Genomic DNA, 20,370 nt, shown 5'->3' on the forward strand with positions numbered 1-20,370 from the left:
GGGCCCCGTGTCCTCCCCCTGCGGGCCCACGGGGTGGAGTTGCCCACCTGTCATCCGAGACGCCCCACGTGGGCCGGGGCGGTGGAGAGGGTGGGGAGAGGGTGGGGAGTGGGAGGGAGAAAAGGCAGAGGGTGAGGTAGAAAAGGGTGAGGCAGATCGTAGCGCGAGTGAGAAGAAGTGAGGAGGCGAGGAGAGAAGGGAGCTCCTGAAAGCAGCGCGGACACAGAGTGAAGAGCAGAAGGAAGACTACAGGGAACCTGAGGCATCCAGACAGGAGAAGGTAAGGAGGGACAGGTGAACAGGAGAGAAGCGCCCGGCTAGAGTGGGAAAAGGAGAAGAGACAGGAGTAAGTAAAGGGTTGTAGAGAAGTGGGGACGTAAGATGGAAAGGAGCAGAAGGAGTAAGATTCGAGGGTGAGGTGGGGCCGGAGTCTTTCCAGGGGCCGGAGAAAAACTGGGCCTGCTGCACTTTTAAGGTTGTCAAGGCGACGGCTCTGGCCAGAGCGAGGCGCATTGACGTCAACAGCGGAGCGCTGATTGGCTGCTCCGGGGCGGTTTCCGGTAGAGCCGTCGCGGTGCCTCTTTAGCAGAGTAGAGCCGGGCTGGGAGCGAAACGCTGAGCGAGCTCAGCAAACCGCAGACTCGTACTCACAGTCCCGTGCCCTCCGCCTCCCATCTCCAGGTAAGTGCAGTCGACTAGGGGCCTTAGCGCGGCGAGCTTCGCCGCCCCGCTGCCCGTTTGGGGGCGCTGGACCGATCCAAGATGGCGTCACGGGGAGCGACCTGCAGGGGGACGGCCGCACCCCCTGCCCCTCCTCGGCCGGCGCCTCCCGCAAGCTTCAAGCCCTGGGCCGTGCCTCCGACCCAGATTCTGCACCTCCGAGGCCCCTTAGACCCCAGGAACGGCTGCTCTGGTGCCGAGCTTCCCGGCCGTCCCGCCCCCCCCCCTCCGGTCCGCGCGCTCCCCCCCACTTCGCGTAGCTCAGGCCCCCGGCCCTGCGTGGCTTTCACCGGCCCTCTGAGGCCAACGCGCCCCCGCCGCCTCCGCCCCGCGCGCCGGGGCCTCCTCGCTCGCCTTCCCACGTTTCCTGAAGGACAACAACTCGAATTTTACCGGTATTAGCCATGGATTTCCTTGACGTTTCTGGCTGATCTTGAGACCTAGCAGTTCTTGTTTTCATCTCTACTGTCTCCTCCTTCTTCTCCAGAAATCGCTTTTCCTCCTTTCCGGGTTACCCTGTCTTCCTCACTACCCTCTACGATTTTAGTCTGGTGCCTAAATTTCCTTTTTTTCTCCTCTTACACCTCCCTCCCTTTTCCGATTTTTTTCCCTCCTCCAGAGCCGACCTGGCCACCAGGGTGGCCTTAACGATTAGTGTAGGATGAAGGATCTGCCTCTCTTCTTCATTTTGTGGCCATGACTGTGGCCTAAGTGAACTGAAGGGCACTCTCCCGTCCTTCTTCTCGAAAATGCGCGGTACCTGTTAACCCCTGCAGATCAGTTCAGGTGTGATGCCAAAAGGCTTAACTGCTTGAGAGAGTCCCAGAGGGTTGGTCTTCTCAGCACAGGAAAGAAAGCTAACACTTTCTCCAGAGGACTCTATGGAAGTGATCCTCGCTGGTGGGCGCGGGGGGCGCAGGGGTGGTGCAGCCTTAATTAGCAAGAGTGTAAGTGTTTAAAATATGTCCTAGCAAGTAATTCTCTTGAAACTGCATTTTAACACTACTGGGTTTCCAAAGAAAATAATCTGTTTTGTTAGGCGTAGAGACAATGCAGTGAAAAATTTTAAAGTAATTAAATAATCTTTGGAGGGAGAAGCTACATCGTGTAGCTTTTTAGACTGAGTACAAATACAGAGTCAATCTCAGTATATTTGATTATTTTTAAGGCCATGAAGTTCGGAATTCAGGGGTTCACATGGTGACCGCAGTGTCTTTGTAATACATTACTTTATTTCAAACAAAAAGCAGTTTCATCCCTTAGACCCCTTTCTCCTTAATCTTTGAATTATTTCTCTGGTCAGTTGATACATGGGTTGATATTCCTGCAAAATGTCTGAATGTTTTAAAGTGTAAAAGATCTGCTTTATCGTTGCTCTTGGTGGCCGTCAGTATTACTAGAAATGCCTAAAAGGCTACTGAAAAATAGCCTCAGTTCATATGATTGACCCGGAAACATGTCTGGTGTTGTATACATCTGTCCTTAAGTAAATGGCTTTTTTCTTGTTAGTGTTCATTTGTGAAGTAGCAGGATGATGTTTCTGCAGCCTTGAATGTGTGTTGTCTTGAATGTGTGTTGTCCCGAGCTGCATACTTCTCAGGGTCTGTTAATTAACCTGCTCTTCATCAACCCTTAGGAAAGTTGCCAAAACAGCATGAGTAATAGTGTAGCACTTTAGCCCTTTATTTTAGTATTTTTTGTGCTTTTACACGTGCCGTTTCATCTCAGTAGTTTTGTGTGCATTGTATTTGGAAAAGTCTGATTAGTGTTGATCTTAGTTTCGGACCTGGCTTATCTTCTGATGCTACTTGTTTAGTAATTAGGAATTAGAAGGATAACAGTTTATGATTCTGTTGTTGGATTACTAAGCTTTGGATTCCAAGGTGAGGTTAATTGTCCATTGTTACAGCTGTATTTTACTTCATATCAAGGTAGTTTGAATCCTCTAATCATTAAGTGCAGTGTATCTATTGACTCATGTAAATTTAAAACTCAACGTATTTTAATATTTTCTGTCCAGATTAAAAAAATGTTTTGACATTTTCCTGTCCAGATCTTTATAGTTTACGTCATAAAATGCATATTTTTTTGTATTAAGGATTTTCCCTCTTACCAATGGGTTAAATATGTTATCATTTAGGGCTAGAATCTGGTAAAAGACTCTGGAATAAAAGATTGCTTTTAAAACTCATCTGGGGTTTCTTTTATGCTTTAAAATTTTTGATTACACTAGTAGTTGGCTGATCAGATCCTTTCCCCCAGTGGTTTGCTGGGTGATATTGGGACAGTCCCTTGGGATAGGAGTTTCATATAGGGAATGTCAGATGTTCTTCATTGTGCTTACTTGCTTTCACTTAGATCCTTGCTGTGTGCCCTTGTAATTCTCTGTCCTGTTTACCATTTACACACTTCCCACGTCATTATAATTTTTTTTTGCAGGGGGAAAACTGAATGAAATTCCCTTAAGGGCTGACTCCTCAGCAGAACACCTCTGCCGGGATAGTGGCTCATACTTCCTCCCTGGAGCTGAGGTTACCGTCTTTTGCTGTTACGGCTATGGAGTCTAGATCCTGTAGCAGGAACTGAATGAAACACTTTGGAAGAATGCAGTTTCTCTACATACCTTCTTATTTCTTAGACCCTATGTCTCTTAAAAAAAACTATTTAGGAAGGGGAAAAAAAACTTGTGAATCAGTCCTAATGAATTTGTTAAGTTAAAGGCCAGATTGGCATTTGCTCTTTATAAATAGTTTACGTGAGCACATGTGCCTTTTTTTTCTTGTAGAGAACGAGAACCATGGCGTCTGGCGGTTCTTCAGCCAGTGAGGAGGAGCGCAGCCTCCGGGAGTGTGAGCTCTATGTGCAGAAGCACAACATTCAGGCCCTGCTGAAGGATTCCATTGTGCAGTTGTGCACTGCTCGGCCTGAGAGACCCATGGCATTCCTCAGGGAATACTTCGAGAGGTTGGAGAAGGTAAAAATAAATGTGGAGACATGATGAGATGACCCAGACCATTGTTAAATGTAATGCTATAGAATGTCACTGATTTGTATCTTTTGGAAGAAAAGGAATTCTGATCAAATGAGAAGTCGACAATAGAATTTCAAAACAAATGCAGTTAAGACATTTGGCATTTGTAATTTTTATTAGAAAGCAAATCTGTATGCTGTTTATTTGGCAAACAGGGTTTCCAAGCTTATGTTTTAATCAATACATAAAAAGCTGCTAAATAAAAAAATGGACCAGATACAGTTGATCAGAAGCAGTGTAGCAGTGCTGTGGAATGGGAAATTCTGTAGGACTTGAAAGCAGTTAACGTTTCTCTTCCTCAGCAAAGCAAGTAAACTTAATAAGCCTTATCCCACCTTTTAAAACCCAGGTAATAAAACATTTGGGTCCAGCTTGTGACTGATATAGGAAAGGTAGTGAAGTCCTTTCTTTTGTAGACTAGATCTCAGATGAACTGATTGTAGAGCAGAGATCAAGGTTGATGGTTGTCAAAATTGTACTTACAGTTTTGGGCAGAACATGTTTCCTCTTAAAAAAAAGTTAAACCAGTTTTTATTCTTTGTGTTTCATCCTCACTGTGAGTATATCAGTGTGACCAAAGTATATGTATATGTTTTTCTAAAGAAAATGATAATTTTGCATGAAAGACAGTGCTTTAATTAGTTTCCTCAAGAAATGATGAATGAGAAAAGTGTGGATAGCTACATGTTTTGAGTAGTTTGTTTGATTTGCTTCTGTAAATTTGTCAGATAAATTTACAGGTTTTCTTGCAAATATTGAAGTTTTGATATGGTTCAAAATGGCTATGAACTAATTAAGAGGCATTGCTTAGGTATATAATCATTATCTAATTGTATAATGGAAATATATATCCCATTGATTTGGGCATTTCTTAATTGATATATTTATTAGTGAAAGAATTTGTTAATACTAAGGTTTTTAAAATATTTGGGTAATCAGGCATTTTCTGTTTTGTTTTTTTTTAAGCTCTTTGTTAAAATTGGTGTTTAGTACCATGATTAGAATAATTAAAAATAACTGTAACAACAAACAACTAGTTTCTATTAATGTAGCCTTGCTGTCTTAGAATTGTAGTAGAAAGCATGGCTTTCTCTTTGTCCAAGCAATGTCCAAATAATGTTATACTTTCGAGCCAGGCTGCTGTGGGTGTTTTCGTTTTGAGATTAGGTGCGTTCCTGGAGATCGGGTTCTGAAATGGGTCACTGTAAGGTGATCCCGCTCCTCTTTGGACATCAGTAGACACGATCGAACGAGGGGATGAAGTTGGTGAGACGTTATGTGTCTTTTTATGGGGAGTGTTGAGTATGTGGTGTTGGTTTCAAAGCCTGTACTTACCATAGCACTGATTAAGCATTATCAAGGGGTAAGGCAAAAAATTAATAGTCTCTTTGCAGATGGGGTTTTTAGATTTAATGTGTGTTGGCTTCTTTACCTCTCAGGGAAGGTCACAGCTTAGTAGACTTTTCCTATAATGCAAGGGTCTTTGTTCACTTGCATGCATTTCTTTAGCTAGGACTTTAGGTAACTAGATTTTCAATTTTCCAACACGTCATTTGTTCTATACACTAGGTGTTAGGTTCATATGTCTGAAATCACAGTTGTATTTGTATGTCATATGTTCCTTCCCTGTTTTAACTAGGGGTCGTATTTCTGGTATCTTCAACTGCTCTGTGCACCACAAACTCTCACAGGTGGTCCATTGAAAGCTTCTGTGTTTTACTTCACACCATAATCTGGAATTCTAGTTCACGTTTATGATTTATTTATTAGAACCTTGCCTATCTGATAGATTAGAGGAATTTTAATAGCTACAACCATTGAGTGTTTCCTGTGTGCCAGGCACCATGTGAAGCACATAACACACACACACATTCATTGAAATGTGTGTGGTAGGTGATTATTACCATTTTACAGAGGTAGCGGGTAAAATTACGGGTGATAAAGTAATATGGCTCTGATCATATAGTGTAATAGTTTTTGTTGCAGCAGAATATAACCCTCAGATTTCAGTGACTTAATACAAAAGACCTTCCTTAGGTCTCAGTCATATGCAGCTCTTCTGGGCTCAGCGCATCTTGTCCTGACTCCACATGTCTTGTTCTGGGGCTGAGTGGAAGGAGCAGCCACACTACTGGAGCATGCTGTTCTCAAGGCAGAGAGGGGCAGAAGCTGGGGGGCAGAGCCAGACCATACAAGTGGACATGGTATGGAATGTCCACTTAACATTGCATGGTCAAAAGCAAGTCATAAGGTCAAGCCCCAGGTCGGGGGTGGCAACTCTACCTACAGGGAAGAATGGACTGGTAGGGGCAAGGCGGGAACAAATAATTGTGAAAATATTAAGTGTTCAGGACAGAATCTGAACGTAAAACAGTAGAACATAATGGGGAGGGGGATTTTGGAGTGTCGTTTTAATATGTGGAAGAATGAAGAGAGAAGAGACAGAATGACAACAGCAAAAAGGAGGATATAGAAATGTGTCATAATAGGTAATTAGAAATCGATCTTGATAATGGGTCTGAGTCATGATTAGGTTATATCTGATTGCTGTTAAAGATGAGAATCCATGAAATACTGTCAAAATCAAAATGCTTTTAGTGCTTCAAAATTATGTTAAAAATTAAATTAGAGTTCCAAATGAGATGCTATTTGTGAAATTAGTGAAATTTTTGTGAAATTCCAATGACAAATTTAGGGGGTGGAATTTGTGTTTTCGTTTATACTCTTACAAACGAAACTCTGGGAGACTTGAATTTTACATTTCTGTGTTAATGTGGAATAGGAAGACCTTACCGGTTATTGCAGTTAAAAGAATAAAAATGAAGTGAGTTTTCTAGCATGTATTTTCAAGAAATGGGTTACACATTTGCACATGGTTCATAATTTACAAAAGGGCGTAACAGTGAAAAGCCTCCTCATCGTTGTCTTCCTTGGATGCAGCCGCTGGTCCATAGGCATATGGGCGTCTGCAGACAAACTCATATTTAAAAGCTGTTTGTTTTCTGATGTGTGTGTGGTATTTCATTGCATTAGAGACACTATAGTTTATTTCAAATCATTCCATTAATGACCATTTTGGTCATTTCCAGTGTTCTTTTGCACTACTAAAAACATTGATACAATGAATAACTGTATATATGTCATTTCACATATATGGATATTTTAGAGTAAATTTCCAGAAGTAGAATGACTGGATTATTTGGTCAAGAAGTAGATGCATTTATAATCAAATATACAAATATATTAAATCTACTTTTGTTACATGTTTTTCTGATTGGGTGTTTTCTTAATTGAAAATTAGAAAATCTAGAGAAATGAAAAAATAAAGCAGGCCCCATCCTTCCAAAAAAGAAAAAACCAAAAATCAGTCATAATTGTGCTGATAGAAATCAACACTATTAATACCTTGATGTGTTATTGTTCTGGACTTTTTTTTGCTGCGTGTATGTAGTTCTATTATTCGTCTTGATGCCAAAATGAGGGCTGAGTACCACAAGAGAAAAAATAGGCATCTCCTTAATTTCATTTTTATAAAAAAAGTTTTCTGAAATAGTGAATGCTAGTAAGTTCATTTTGAATTTGAAAGATGGTTTTGGAAAATAATGGTAAATAAGTCAAATGAGAAATAGTGGATGACAAATTCTTGTTTTTTCATTCTTATTTTATATCTGTCATAATAAATTCATTTTTTGCTGCAGACCTGAGGAATTTCTTTTTAAGGCTCTAGATTTGATAAATCAGAATGTTAAGGGGGGGGGGAAATAGAGACAATTGTACTTGAACAACAACAGCAACAAAAGAATATTAAATAGTTCATCTTAGTTTTTATATGAATTACTTGAACAAAAAGTTTTTAAAAGTAGGTAAACCTTAAAAAATTTAACTCGATGTGTAAACACTGAGTAAAAATTTTTGTAACTCTGCTTGCAGAAGTATTGTTATATCTGATCTAGTTTAAGTTCTTGGTTACTGTCACATCATTTCATTATTTGTTTTTTTTCTGAGACTCCCAAGTAGAAACGAATTCCATGGGCTCAGGATTCTCCCCTATTGGTTTTTGTGTTTCCCTTGCCTGAGGTAGACTTGGCCTGCAGTTCTTGAGAGTGTTTAGCGAATGAATGAAGTAACCCAGTAATCTAGGTACTCTGGATCACTTTACTGTGCTGGAGTCCATTCTGGGGGGTGGGGGGGGGCTGGTCTCACACCATCTGCAGTAGCTACTAAAACATCAATTCCCTAGGAGTTTGTTTTGTAGCTTATTACCATTGCGTGCATTACGAATCCTTGTTGTCAATGTTACCATGACTCCCTTAATTTTTTACTTGCATGTTATGTGTCCTTGTATAATGGCTTTTGTTCATTAATAAGTAAGGCATTTGTTATCATCTGAGAAACAGGCCTTTCAGAATATTTCTTTTCAAACTCCACTCCCTTTTTTCCCATTGGGAATTGACTTTCCCCCTTCTGGTAAGAGGAAGAGATTTGAAGTGACTTACCATTGGAACAGGAGAATACCGACTTCACATCCTGAAAGGTCTCATTTTGCAAATGTGTGATTTTTTTCAGGAGGAGGCCAAACAGATTCAGAATCTGCAGAAAGCAAGCACTCGTGGAGATTCCAGGGAGGATGAAATCTCTCCTCCTCCCCCCAATCCAGTGGTTAAAGGCCGCAGGCGACGAGGTGCTATCAGCGCTGAAGTCTACACCGAGGAAGATGCTGCGTCATATGTTAGAAAGGTCGTTTTGGTGTCTGAACGTTTGGGGCAGTGTTTTGGGGATCCACATGGTAGTTCTCTAGTTTCCTTTGGTGAATGTGAGTGTGGTTTTGCACAGTAAAACATAAACGTGATAGGTTGTATGTCACCCTTGGGTACTGTGGTAACACGCCAGTGGAGAGAGTAACTGACAGTGATTGTAAAACAGTGAATAACTGCATATTGGGAGTCTTGCTTTTCCATGCTATTGTTTTGCAGTAGTAGGAGGCAGTATTCCTTTTTCTCTGGAGTCATGGTTTCCATTTTTTGACATCCTGTAATTCATGTTGTGGCTTTGTAAGCTTTTATCCTATATGTAAGCTTTATCCTTAATTGGTTCTTCCTTAGAATCTGCCTGCCATTTTGAGTTACTGTTAGCTTGAAGGGGGAAGAGATTTGTCCTGGCTAGAGGCTTGTGGAACTAATAGTTCCTCGTCACAGTTAGAAAAAATGGCTATCATAAAATGTTCAGTTTTGTCTTAGAATAATGACCTTGGTTGAGGTGATTTTGGTTTGTTTCTTTAGTTATAGACTGGAAACCAGATATCACCATCCTTTAAATACTAGCCCACAGGTCTGGGAGTAGGGTAGGCATGGGGATTAATTAGTCAATGTTTGTTGAGTACTTTATTGGATCAAAAGTAGTATGTGTGTGTTATGTTGAAAATATTTTGCTCAAAGCAGTCCTTTAAATATTATAATGTGGCTTTCTATTTAATTGCATGCAGGTTGTAAGTATGAAATATTATTTGACCTCCTCTTCTTGTCTAGGTTATACCAAAAGATTATAAGACAATGGCTGCTTTAGCCAAGGCCATTGAAAAGAATGTGCTGTTTTCACACCTTGATGATAATGAGAGAAGGTAGGTACACGTTCTTTGTCGTACTGCCTTCCTGTATAGTTGTGGTCCCAGACTGGGGTCATCATTGTTGCACATTGAAGGCTCATCATTCACCTGATGACAATTCCCACTGAAAATCTAGAAGCTTGAATGTTAAGGTTAATGTTTGAAGTCCATGGAAGAGGCACATGAAATGTAACACAAGGCCTTCTGTCCCTTGCAGTGATATTTTTGATGCCATGTTTCCGGCTTCCTTTATTGCTGGAGAGACTGTTATTCAGCAAGGTAAGGGCTGCTGCTTTGTGGCTTGCAGTGTTATTCTGGGAGAGGAGACAAGACAGTGGGATTTTTAAAAATGGAGTTTGTTTTCTTCTCTCAGCCTGCCAGTTTCCTTTGGTTACACTGTGGAATTGTTGTGTTTCTTTTTAAAGTTAAAATTGTCTGAGCCAAAAGACACATTTTCTCCAAGGGACTAATATTTTATAAACAAAACATACAATTTTGTTTACAATAACTGTTAAAGGAAATTCCTGCATTTTTATTTGAATGTTGAATGGAATTTTAGAATCACATGTTCTTTATATTACTATTAACCACTTACAAAGTAGGAAATAAGCAAAACTATTTTCTTCATCATGTAGCTCATCTATTTATGAAGTTTTATACCTTCTAGTGGTTCTTAACCTTTTTGCCTATGAATACTAACATGGATCTAATCTTTTGGGTCTGCTCCCCAGCCCCCCTTTTTGCCTTTGTTATGTACTCTTGATAGTTTCATGGGTCTTTATAATCCATATTATTTTCCCATTTGTGACAGTCTGATATTTTGTTAGTTATTATTTGGGTTCTTATTTTGTTGTTATAGGTGATAGGCAGTTAATATTTTTCTACACATACATGGCTGCTTTTTAAGTTATTTTTTACAGATTTTTTTCATCGTGAGGTGACTGAAAATTTGATCAGTTTTATGATTTTAAAAATATATTGCTGGAGGTTTTTTTCCTGAAAGATTGTGTTAATTTATAACATACTCTCTTTCTCATAGCACCGCTATATAAAATAAGTTTATTATTTATATCCATTGGATAGTTTTTTTTGTTTTGTGTTTCTTTGATTTGTAAAATGCTTCTAACATTTTTTGCTCTCCCCTCCCTCAGGTGATGAAGGGGATAACTTCTATGTGATTGATCAAGGAGAGATGGATGTAAGATTTAATAAGAGCAAAAATATGTTGATAATCTTAAAAGTCAGTGTATTGATATTTATCACCTCTAAGTTTGTGAAGGGCTCATATAGCCCTTGTATGTCAAATTTTATCAGTACCTTTTGCCAAATATTTTAATGACACAGAGAAACTTTTTAAAGGTAATTTCTTTAGGTAGGCAAGAGTTCAGAACCTGCCTGGAGCAGTGGTTAAGGCGCGTGCGCTATGGAGGGAGAGGAGCGGGGAGTGGTCATTGGGGAACTGGTGCAGCTTCTCGATTCCCTGTTTTGCTTACAGATGAAGTGGGGATATTAGTGGCATTGTTCTCAGGGTTATTAGACAGTTCTGTGCCTTACACTAGTGAAACGCTTATTAATCAGCATAGTGCTCAGCCCAGTGCTCTGTAAGTGTATGTGGTTTTTATTAATGCTCGGTCCACCTTTTTGCCCTGATCCGTTAGTATAGAGTAACTTTTTCTTATCAGGTGATTAAACCAGGTGAATCACAGACCTTCTGAACTTATTTAACTCCTTGTCAGAAGTATTTTGCTCTGCTTTGTACTGAAAAGGTAGTATATTATATTTTAAAACAAAGTTCAGGGTTCTGACCCCTGAAAACGGTTTGTGGGTTTTTAATACTTAGGTGTTTATGTATGTAGAAAAAAACAATTCTTTGTCATTTGTATTTTAGGTCTATGTCAACAATGAATGGGCAACCAGTGTTGGGGAAGGAGGGAGCTTTGGAGAACTTGCTTTGATTTATGGAACACCTAGAGCAGCCACTGTTAAAGCTAAGACCAATGTGAAATTGTGGGGTATTGACCGAGACAGCTATAGAAGAATCCTTATGGTAAGACCACGGTTTTTGGCATGTGATTTGGACTACCTGTCCATGCCACTAATATTTCAATTGAATAATATCACCAAAGTAAACTGAGAATATTACTTTTAATGATTGAATGCTTTGCATTAAGCCCAATTTGGCATTATTCATTGTGTCATTTGAGACAGTGATCTTTTAGAACAAAAGTTGGGCCAGGACTAACATGGAAAACAAATGTGGTATATACAATAATGGTCAGCTCATAACCAGGACTCTCTCCATTTGCTGATCACAGATAGTCTCATAAGTGCTGCTTCTAAGTGCAAACAGTTATTTAAGGCCATTTAGACATAATCAGCTTCCCTGAACCGAAAATGGGTTATCAGTGTAATGCAATGTCACCTTTCCTTTCGCTGAAGGAACGAACAAAATAATAAAACCATTGGGACATTCTGCTGATATAGTCAGACTTTTGAGAACTTTGCAAAAAATTGATAAGGTAGCTCTGGATGTTTAAGTCCCAGCTGATGGCATTAGTCATCTTGAATGGGTTTCTAAATTAGTGTGGTGCCCATCTGGCTATTTGAGAATATGCAGTTAGATGTACTTTGAAAATTTTCTGTATTTGGGGGATGGATATATATGTGTATCAATATTTATAAGTGTCTAAATTTCCAAGGTAATTTATTGTGTTAAGGGTTTTTTATTAATAGAGGATGGTGTGGTCCCCTTTTCCTGCCAGATATATTTAACAAAATTTGCAGATAAGACAACTTGGTTAAGTTGGGTGCTGTGGCAGTTCTTTGTGCGGGAGGGTCTGTGAGTGATAGCAGTTTTTTTTAACTCTGGAAGATTGGGGTAATGTGGCAGGACCCTGGACTGAAATATATTCAGCTAGAGCCATGTCTGGTTCTCTTATTTTTACTTATTTACTTTTTTTGAGAACTGATCACTTACTTTTTTTTGCGTTTCACTAATTGGTGGTATGAGGAACCATCTTTGACTGTGGATTTGGGGTCCCTTTTAGGAGGAAGTTGCTAAGAGCTTTTTATTGAGCTAACAGAGGGGCTTGCCATCTTCACCATGGAGAAAAATAATCATGTATCAGGAAGCTGTGGTTTCTCTCTTTTAATTTACTTGAAGCTTATTTATTACTCCACAGAATGATGTGATAATACACTTTTTTTGACTCACGTTTATAACTTTTTTTTTTAATAGGGAAGCACTCTGAGAAAGCGGAAGATGTATGAAGAGTTTCTTAGTAAAGTCTCTATTCTAGGTGAGTTTGGGAAGATTGCATGGAGAATTATTAAGCTGAAGTGTTAGCAGTACTTAAGCAGAATGTATTATACTTCATAAAAATTACACTAGTTGTAAATTCTTTTTTCAGTAATAGTAATATAAAACACATGGAATATAGAGTTAAAAAGTTTGATTAAGTTAGAAGTAATTTTAGAGTGTTTTTAATTTGCTAGTATATGACAAACCTCTTGATTAGAAATGATCAGACCTGAGAAAAGCTTTCTGGAATTTTGTGCTCCTCGTTTCTCCTGGAGAGACAGAGGCAGAAAGTGTCATCCTTCTGAGTGTGGACACTCACAGTTACTCCCCTGTGACTTTGTCTCTGGTGCTCCGTCTGTGAGGTTTTGGGGTAAGGAAAGCGAGTGTTTCCGAGACTGTATTCCTCGTAGAGAGAAGGGGTGTCGTGTGCTGGCTTTCTCTGGAAACAGTGCTGTGAGTTCTGTTGAAATTTTGGAGATAGTCTCTGTATTGTTAGAACCTGTTCTTCATTGAGGGAGGGGATAGTGATTTTCATGAGCTAGAATGTCTTCTGCCATTGTTTTGTTACAGGGAATTGATTTTATTTCCCGTTACTTGTCCTTTCTCTGAAATGGTTACATTCACTTAGTGTCTTGGGTATTAACTTTTATTCCCAAGGCCAAACTATTTTTTAGTTCTTGTTGGTTTGATAAATTAATTCAACTGGAGATTTAGATAAATTGTTTCTGTAAACCTCTGGAATAATGTGGATGTGACACTGCTGCTTCTGGGTTCTGTAATCGCAGGGTGAATTTACACTGAGGGCAGTCTAGGGACCCTTAGCGACTCTGTTCCTGTATCCTTTACCACTGGGCGCAGTTAGTTTACATTAACCTGGCCATGGGGGCTGCTGCAGTCAGGGTCCGAGGTTATCTGTGAGTAGTAGGGTCTTGCCGAAACCAGAGGCCATTGAAGACGGGCACCATTTCTCACCTGAGACACAACTGGAGTATCGGACGGACATGCCTGTATGGTTGACTCTCTCTATACTTTTTGTTTTGCCAGTTTTAGCAGTACCAAATAATGTGGAGAAATTCTTTGGATTCTTGCCTTTCAGAGTCTCTGGACAAGTGGGAACGTCTCACGGTAGCTGATGCATTGGAACCGGTCCAGTTTGAAGATGGGCAAAAGATTGTGGTGCAGGGAGAACCAGGGGATGAGTTCTTTATTATCTTGGAGGTAAAGAACTCTGCAATTGATACTGTCTAAGAAGTGCACCGTAAGAGAGAAAAGGGGGTTGATTCTGATGTACACCCTTAGATTTAAAGAATATCTGACCGTTTTAATTTTAAAAATTGCCTTTCATTTTAAAATGCTGCTCTTTGGTTCTCCATCAGGCCAACACATTTTAAGTGAGTTCGAACCAGAATTCTGGAATGGGCTATTTATAAAGTAAGAGCCAGAATCTGACCTACGGAAATTAATCCTCCTCATGCAAGCTAAACAAACTATAGTGTAACAGACTAATGATTCTACATCATCTTTATTAAAATCATGTGTTTGGGCCATTTGGCAACCAAGGCTCAAAGGCAAGGACTTAAACTGCATTTTATATCTTCACAATGCATGGAAATGTAGAGATAAAAGATACAGATACTCTTGACTGACAAGTAGATCCAGAAGTGAATTTTCTATGAATGTGGCTCAGTAGACGCTGAATTGTTTTATGTAACCTGGGGGCAGGGTGGGGGGAATCAAAGGACTCTTTCTGTAAAGGGCCAGCTGGTCAGCAGTTGAGGCGTTGGGGGCCTTAGGGTTTCTGTCAAGAAGACTCAACTCTGTTGCCATAGTGCAAACGCTTTGGTATGCGCTGTAAGGGGATCGGTGGGTTGTTCCTATGAAATTTACCCCAAAAAATGGGTAGCGGGATTGGACCCCGCTGCCTCTAGTTTGCTAATCTATCTGAACCCTTTAAGTACAAGTATCCAAGTACCTTAGCTTGATGAGACAGCCCCCTAGCAGAGGCTGCTGGGTAAAGAGGAATTTAAGCTCACGCAGTTACTCTCATCAGTCCGCTTTTATCGTGTGAACACAGAGGATGTGCAATAACTCGAATCCTTTTTTTTTTCAAAGTAGCTAAATTGTGTAACATATTAAAATGCCACTGGTGATTTTATTCTAGGGGACAGCTGCTGTGCTACAGCGTAGGTCAGAAAATGAAGAGTTTGTCGAAGTGGGAAGATTGGGGCCTTCTGACTATTTTGGTATGTAGATTTCCTCAGTGAATACACAGTTTCTTTTAAGTCACCTTTCAGTGTGATCACAGTGCCATAATTTGTTTTCTCTTCAATTTTATTTCTTAATTGCAATCTTTTTTGCCTTTTGGAGAACTAGTGTGAGATTTTGACCTTACTCAGTTAATAATTTAAGTTGGTGATTGTCTCATCTATCAGTTGATTTATTTAAGCGCAGGTGTGATGTGGCCTGGACTAAATTATTAAGAGAAATACGTATTTGTTTTCTCTTTCTCAGGAGCGAGCCTCTAAGAAAATGTTTCCCATAGAAGTTAGCCCCCTCTCACGTCCCTGTTTCTCCCTTCTCCCTCCTCCAGGCGAAATAGCTCTGCTGATGAATCGTCCCCGTGCAGCCACGGTGGTGGCTCGTGGGCCTCTGAAGTGTGTTAAGCTGGACCGACCTCGATTTGAACGTGTGCTGGGCCCGTGCTCCGACATCCTCAAACGAAACATCCAGCAGTACAACAGTTTCGTGTCACTGTCTGTCTGAAATCTGCCACCTGTGCCTCCCCCTTCTCTTCTTCCCAGTCCGTGCTTCACTCTCGCAGACCGCTTCACTTTCCCTGTTCGCAGCCCTGTGTGGCCACTGGCATCGCTGCTTCTTGTCTGTTTATATTAAAAGTTGCTTTTATTGCACCGTTTTTAATTTGGAGCATTAACTGAATGCTCAGACACAGTTAAATAAATAGAGAGTTCTCCGGAGACTTTGCTGTGACTGCTTCTCTCTGTGCAGTGTTAGTATTCAGCCTGGGCAGCGCGTGCTGTTTGGTGAGGGCAGATCCCTGCACCAGTGAATTACCATGGAGGAAGGGTGCAACAGTGCAAGATTTTTTAAGTGATACGATTTTCCAGTTATCATAAATATATTTTACACTGTGGCCATATATGCCATATTTCTTTATAGAATAAATGATTTCTCATTAAGCTCTAAGGATTAGGAAAAATGGATATAGCATAACCTTAGAAAGATATCTGCCTGTATTTAAGCTAGGTTAAGGGTGGAAAAGTGCCCATTTTTGCTAATGATCAGATGGATATGATCTGTTACTTTTTTTCCTTTTTAACCAGATTTTTGTTTGTTAAGCTGATTTGCCTGGTATTGGTTATATCTTGTTTCCTCTCCAGTTCTGAAATCCATTTAGGGGTGGCTATCTATACCTGCCTTTTAAGTTTGAAACTGAATCATAGGCTGCAAATACTGATTATGGTTTAACTCCATCTGCCTCGGCTCACAAATTCTGATTAGACCTTTACTTATCCAGCTAGTGCCAAATACTGATCATCAGTTGCTGAATTGAGAATAAGAATTTAAGGTCTACTCTCTTGGTTGTTAACTTGGAGCTTTTTGGTTAGTGTCCATCTTTCTGCAGACTCCAGGATAATCTCCTGTTCGAGTTAAGCACTGACTCCAGGAGATTGGATTTGCTGGCAGTAGACAGACTGTGTGGAACAGACGTCAGGAAAAGGGAGGTGCTATTGCTAAAGGGGGAAATGCCAGGTGGACAGAGTTCATTGCTGGGGACTTTGCCCCACTGGATTCACTGGGGCAGATTTGGGAAGAAGTTTTCTACTTTGGTTTGACCTTTTTCCTCGCCTTTTTTGCATCAGCTAGAATGTATGGTGGGTTAGGGGTCGGGTAGGAATGTCTGTGTTGTTTCAAATTGGTCTAAAAGGCCACTCTGCTGACAAGTTCTGCTTTCCTCTCTAGCATTTATTTCTCTGGCAGGCTTTTTGTTTTTCTAAAGTAAGCTTCTGTTCTGAGTCTTAACTGTATCTCAGTATTTTCCAGCCTTATCAACCTATGTGTTACATTATTCCATGTGCACCAATGATACCCAACAGTTTATTTTTATTATGTTACTTTTTTTTAAACAAAATATCACAGTTCTGTAATGTAGACACTTTTATTTTCATTGTGATTTCTGTGTAATACAGGGTTATAGTTGGGAGTGACTTGCAAGCATTTTTCCGTTTGTACACACCTGGTTCTGAATACTGATCCACTCTCCTGCCCTTTCCCGGGTTATTTAAATTGGCCCCGGTAGCTTTTTTCCCATAGATTTGAACAGTTTTTTGGGTTGTTACTAGTAAGTTTGGAGTAGAAATCTGGGAAAGAGGTTTTATTTACATCTGAGTGTGGGAGAGAAAGCCACCTTATTACAAGTTTTTTATGTTTAAAAATAATCTATATTAAATGACAGTTTTCTGATCTATACTTTGTGTTTAGCTACCTTTTTATATTTAAAAAATTAAAAATAAAAGTTATATTCCTGTTAGCATAAAGCTTGATTTGATCTTTGTTTAATGCCAAAACTGTTCTTAGGTGAGTTATTTAGAATGCCATAAATTGCGGTTTCATATATGTACATAATCATGTTCCTGTGTATTAGATACAAACAATGCTTCCTAAATGAGTTTTGCTCTTAGGTCATTCGGCTTGCTGTTTACTCCCTTTTGTAGTTTTTAATCTATGAAATTTTAAGGCAAAATTTAAAAATGAACACATTTAAAGCTTTTATCTTTGTGCAATCTGATTATATGTGAGATATCACTATTGGCATAATTTGTCTTAGTTGATAATCAGGACTGTAGAAGTCATCATTTCTGGGCTTGCCAAGTGAATTTCTCGGATCTGTTGTTCTAGAAAGTATAGGTGGCCAAAGGACCATTTTGTATTGTTGCCTGGTTACTAGTCTGATTATACTGTGCGTGCTAACATACTCTATTCTTTTTGTTATAGATTGTCTTAATGGTAGGTCAAGTAATAAAAAAGATTAAATAATTTAAATTCTTAAATGAATTGGTTTTTATTTCCTTTCTCCTTTTCTTTTCCCTCCACCTCTCCCCTTGGGATGTCCCAGTCTGGTGGGCAAGAATGAAAATCGAAAGTGGATTACGGGATTCATGTTTTAAAAAGAGTCAAGTGTTTGTTAACTGATTTTCAAGTCAGTTTGTCAAAGACTGAACCTGAAAACCTTGTTTGAAAGGGAATTGAGTTACAGCAGACCCGTTCACATAGTAGTGGAAGGGAGAAAGGAACTCAAAAGATGAAGATTTCCTTTTTGTTGAAGACTGGTTCTCTGGCTTTGGAACTTTCCCAGACCTAATGGGGACACATTATTTCTGGGTCAGCATACTCTTTAGTTTAAATTTAATAGTCTCCTAGATATTTAGGTGTGTTTATATATTTTACATATATAAAATCTTATTCCTGATGTCTATTCCATAGATTTCCAGGGAGAGAGAGGATTAAGTTGTACTCATTAGTATATGAGTATTCATTTCTTTACATCCAGCGAGTTGGAGAGACATTGTATTCTAGAACAGCCTTGAATGTGCACTGCTTTGTAACCGCTTGTCCAGATTCAGTAATCCCTTCAACTAACTCACTGGAGTAGGAACAAGAGAGTTATAACAGGATACAACCAAGAAGTGTCCTAGGTTGACCATACTGGTTATAGTTTAACTCCCCCTCTGAAACACTGGCTCACATAGAAGTGTTTTGTTTTTTAATGCCTTAAATACCAACATTTAAAAATTGAAGTAATGTGATGTCAGTGTACTTCGTACTACTGTACCTCCAACTACAAATTAATAGCTGAACCTTTTTGGTAAGCCAGCCTTGAGCAGTAGTTGCCAGGTCACCATTCAATACATCTCCCAAAGTAGCTATCATTATAGTTAGTGATAAAGGCTGTACATAGAATTTAAAAGGTGGGGGGGAGGTGTGGCCCAGAGCCCGGGGCCTGCAAACCAAATTGTTAATGGTTCAGTTCCCAGTCCGGGCACAAGCCTAGGTTGCAGGCTGGGTCCCCAGTGTGGGGGATGCGAGAGGCAGCCACACACTGATGTTTCTCTCCCTCCTTCACTTCTCTGTCTGGAAATAAATAAAATCTTTAAAAATAAGATAAAAGGGGGAATCATAAATCTTTCTGCTTACCCTATGGAACTTTTACCCAGACACTGGTGTTGTCTACCTATAAAGGTAGAATTTGCTTATGGGCATAAGTTCAGAGCTGTGACTCAACTCTATTCTGCCGTGATTACTAAAACCACTAATGGGTATAATACTTTCATTTTGTGAAAGTTCTGCCAATTGAGCTCAAGTAGATTTGTGATTTAAAAATTCACCACTAGATGGAGAGCTTTTTCGTCATTTTTGTTAATCTCAAAACGAGTGAGTTCATTCTCGTCCACAGATACTGTAGCGAACTTAGCATATTTGTCCACTTGGCTAACATTTATTTGTAACCCCGGAACGAGTACTCACAGCCCATCACAGTCACTCTGAGATGTGAGTGGTGAAGACTCCATCTCCCAGCACGCACGAGCCCCGGTCAGGCTGAACAGGGCAATGCTCGGCCTGTTGTTTGGGCTCTGGGACTAGAATCAGATGTCTTTTTTTGTGGTCTATTTAATGCCCCCTTTTTTGCATTTTTGTGCTTTCTGTTGGTGATTTTGCTGTTTAAAATGGCCCCCAAATGTAGTGCTAAGGTGCTGGCCAGTATTTCTCAGGGTAAGAAAGATGTGGCGGGCCTTACAGAGAAAATGAGTGAATTAAATAAGCCTCTCTCAGGCCTGAGTCACATACAGGGCTGCGGACCACAAGCTTGGTGAATCAACACTCTCGGTTAAGGTCTCTTTAACGTACCTTACCACATAAAACCAGATTATGTATTGACTGGTTGACAAAAATGTATCCAGAGGCTCACAGGAACCTAAACCCTCATATTTCCCCAGGGAGCAAGTGGTTCAGTGTCCATTAATTCAGTGTCTGGGGACTTCACAGACCATCAAACTACCACAAGTAAGAGAACTGACCATTTTTTACACTCTTCAAACGCAAGTGTCTTCCTGACTTAAAGGACACATGAATTCTCTAAACTCCTTTTCTCTGCCAAGTGACCTGCTGCAGAAGTCCCTTTTACTTTATAGTTTGCTGTCAGTAGTAACAAGAACAACTTTTACAGAAGGACAGGAGGACTTTTATGTCGTGGGAAGTTGAACAGTGGTCCAGAATGAACCTGGTAGAAGAACTTGGTAGTTCTAAGAAGAGAGTCATGTTTTCTGCTGTTTTTGACAAATGAAAGAGCCTTAATTTTGTTGTGAGTGAAAACTTAATGGAACGTTTAAGATAAGGGAATAATTAGGTATCTGGGTACTGTACAGATTGTGGTCAAGTTCAGTTCTTTCACTGTCAAGTACACCAAATTTGTATGTAGGCCATTGGAAAACCAGTGTATTGTCACAGGCAAGGCTCTGTGAGATGGAGCTGCAGCTTACCTTTCTGAGGCTCTGCCCCTTGGAAGTCCCAGGCCACTGTGCTCTTCCGTGAACGTCTTGCGTGGACATGGTTCCTCCCGTGTGAAATTACCTGGTCCCTCCAAAGGGCATTACTGGCCTAAAGTAGGCAAACAGGTCATGATGTGGGAGGCCCTGGGCT

At 40.1% G+C, this 20,370-nt stretch overlaps 2 protein-coding genes across 5 annotated transcripts in view; one reads left to right on the forward strand and one right to left on the reverse strand.

The window, feature by feature from the left end:
• The first annotated feature begins 153 nt into the window (after positions 1–153).
• Positions 154–17,715, forward strand: PRKAR1A (protein kinase cAMP-dependent type I regulatory subunit alpha). Of its 3 annotated transcripts, XM_037128114.2 has the most exons (12): positions 541–681; positions 3,160–3,251; positions 3,506–3,694; positions 8,318–8,488; positions 9,277–9,368; positions 9,571–9,632; positions 10,505–10,551; positions 11,242–11,400; positions 12,592–12,652; positions 13,751–13,872; positions 14,816–14,897; positions 15,245–17,715. In XM_037128114.2, the coding sequence occupies exons 3-12, from the start codon at positions 3,518–3,520 to the stop codon at positions 15,415–15,417; spliced, it is 1,146 nt and encodes a 381-aa protein (XP_036984009.1). In that variant the 5' UTR covers positions 541–681; positions 3,160–3,251; positions 3,506–3,517; the 3' UTR covers positions 15,418–17,715. The 3 variants fall into 3 exon arrangements, with proteins under 3 accessions (XP_036984008.1, XP_036984009.1, XP_036984007.1); XM_037128113.2 differs by lacking the exons at positions 541–681; positions 3,160–3,251 and adding an exon at positions 154–280; XM_037128112.2 differs by lacking the exon at positions 3,160–3,251.
• FAM20A (FAM20A golgi associated secretory pathway pseudokinase) overlaps positions 15,244–20,370 on the reverse strand; it is a 37,370-nt gene continuing 32,243 nt past the window's right edge. Inside the window, exons 12-13 of one of the 2 annotated variants that reach the window (XR_005079974.2) lie at positions 20,211–20,328; positions 15,244–18,030 (exon numbers count right to left, since the gene is read on the reverse strand). The gene's annotated coding sequence lies outside the window, so the exon portion shown is untranslated. Of the gene's footprint in view, positions 20,329–20,370 lie in introns of both variants that reach the window. The other variant, XM_053655608.1, reaches the window with a different exon arrangement.

Source organism: Artibeus jamaicensis, unplaced genomic scaffold (assembly GCF_021234435.1).
Source record: "Artibeus jamaicensis isolate MK-2021 breed Jamaican fruit bat unplaced genomic scaffold, CSHL_Jam_final contig_1998, whole genome shotgun sequence".
NCBI lineage: Eukaryota > Metazoa > Chordata > Mammalia > Chiroptera > Phyllostomidae > Artibeus > Artibeus jamaicensis.

Coding starts and splice junctions, on each gene's coding strand:
- PRKAR1A (XM_037128113.2), top strand. CDS start 3,518: ATGGCGTCTGGCGGTTCTTCAGCCAGTGAGGAGGAGCGCAGCCTCCGG. Junction 3,695..8,317: donor ACTTCGAGAGGTTGGAGAAG/GTAAAAATAAAT, acceptor GATTTTTTTCAG/GAGGAGGCCAAACAGATTCA. Junction 12,653..13,750: donor TAGTAAAGTCTCTATTCTAG/GTGAGTTTGGGA, acceptor CTTGCCTTTCAG/AGTCTCTGGACAAGTGGGAA.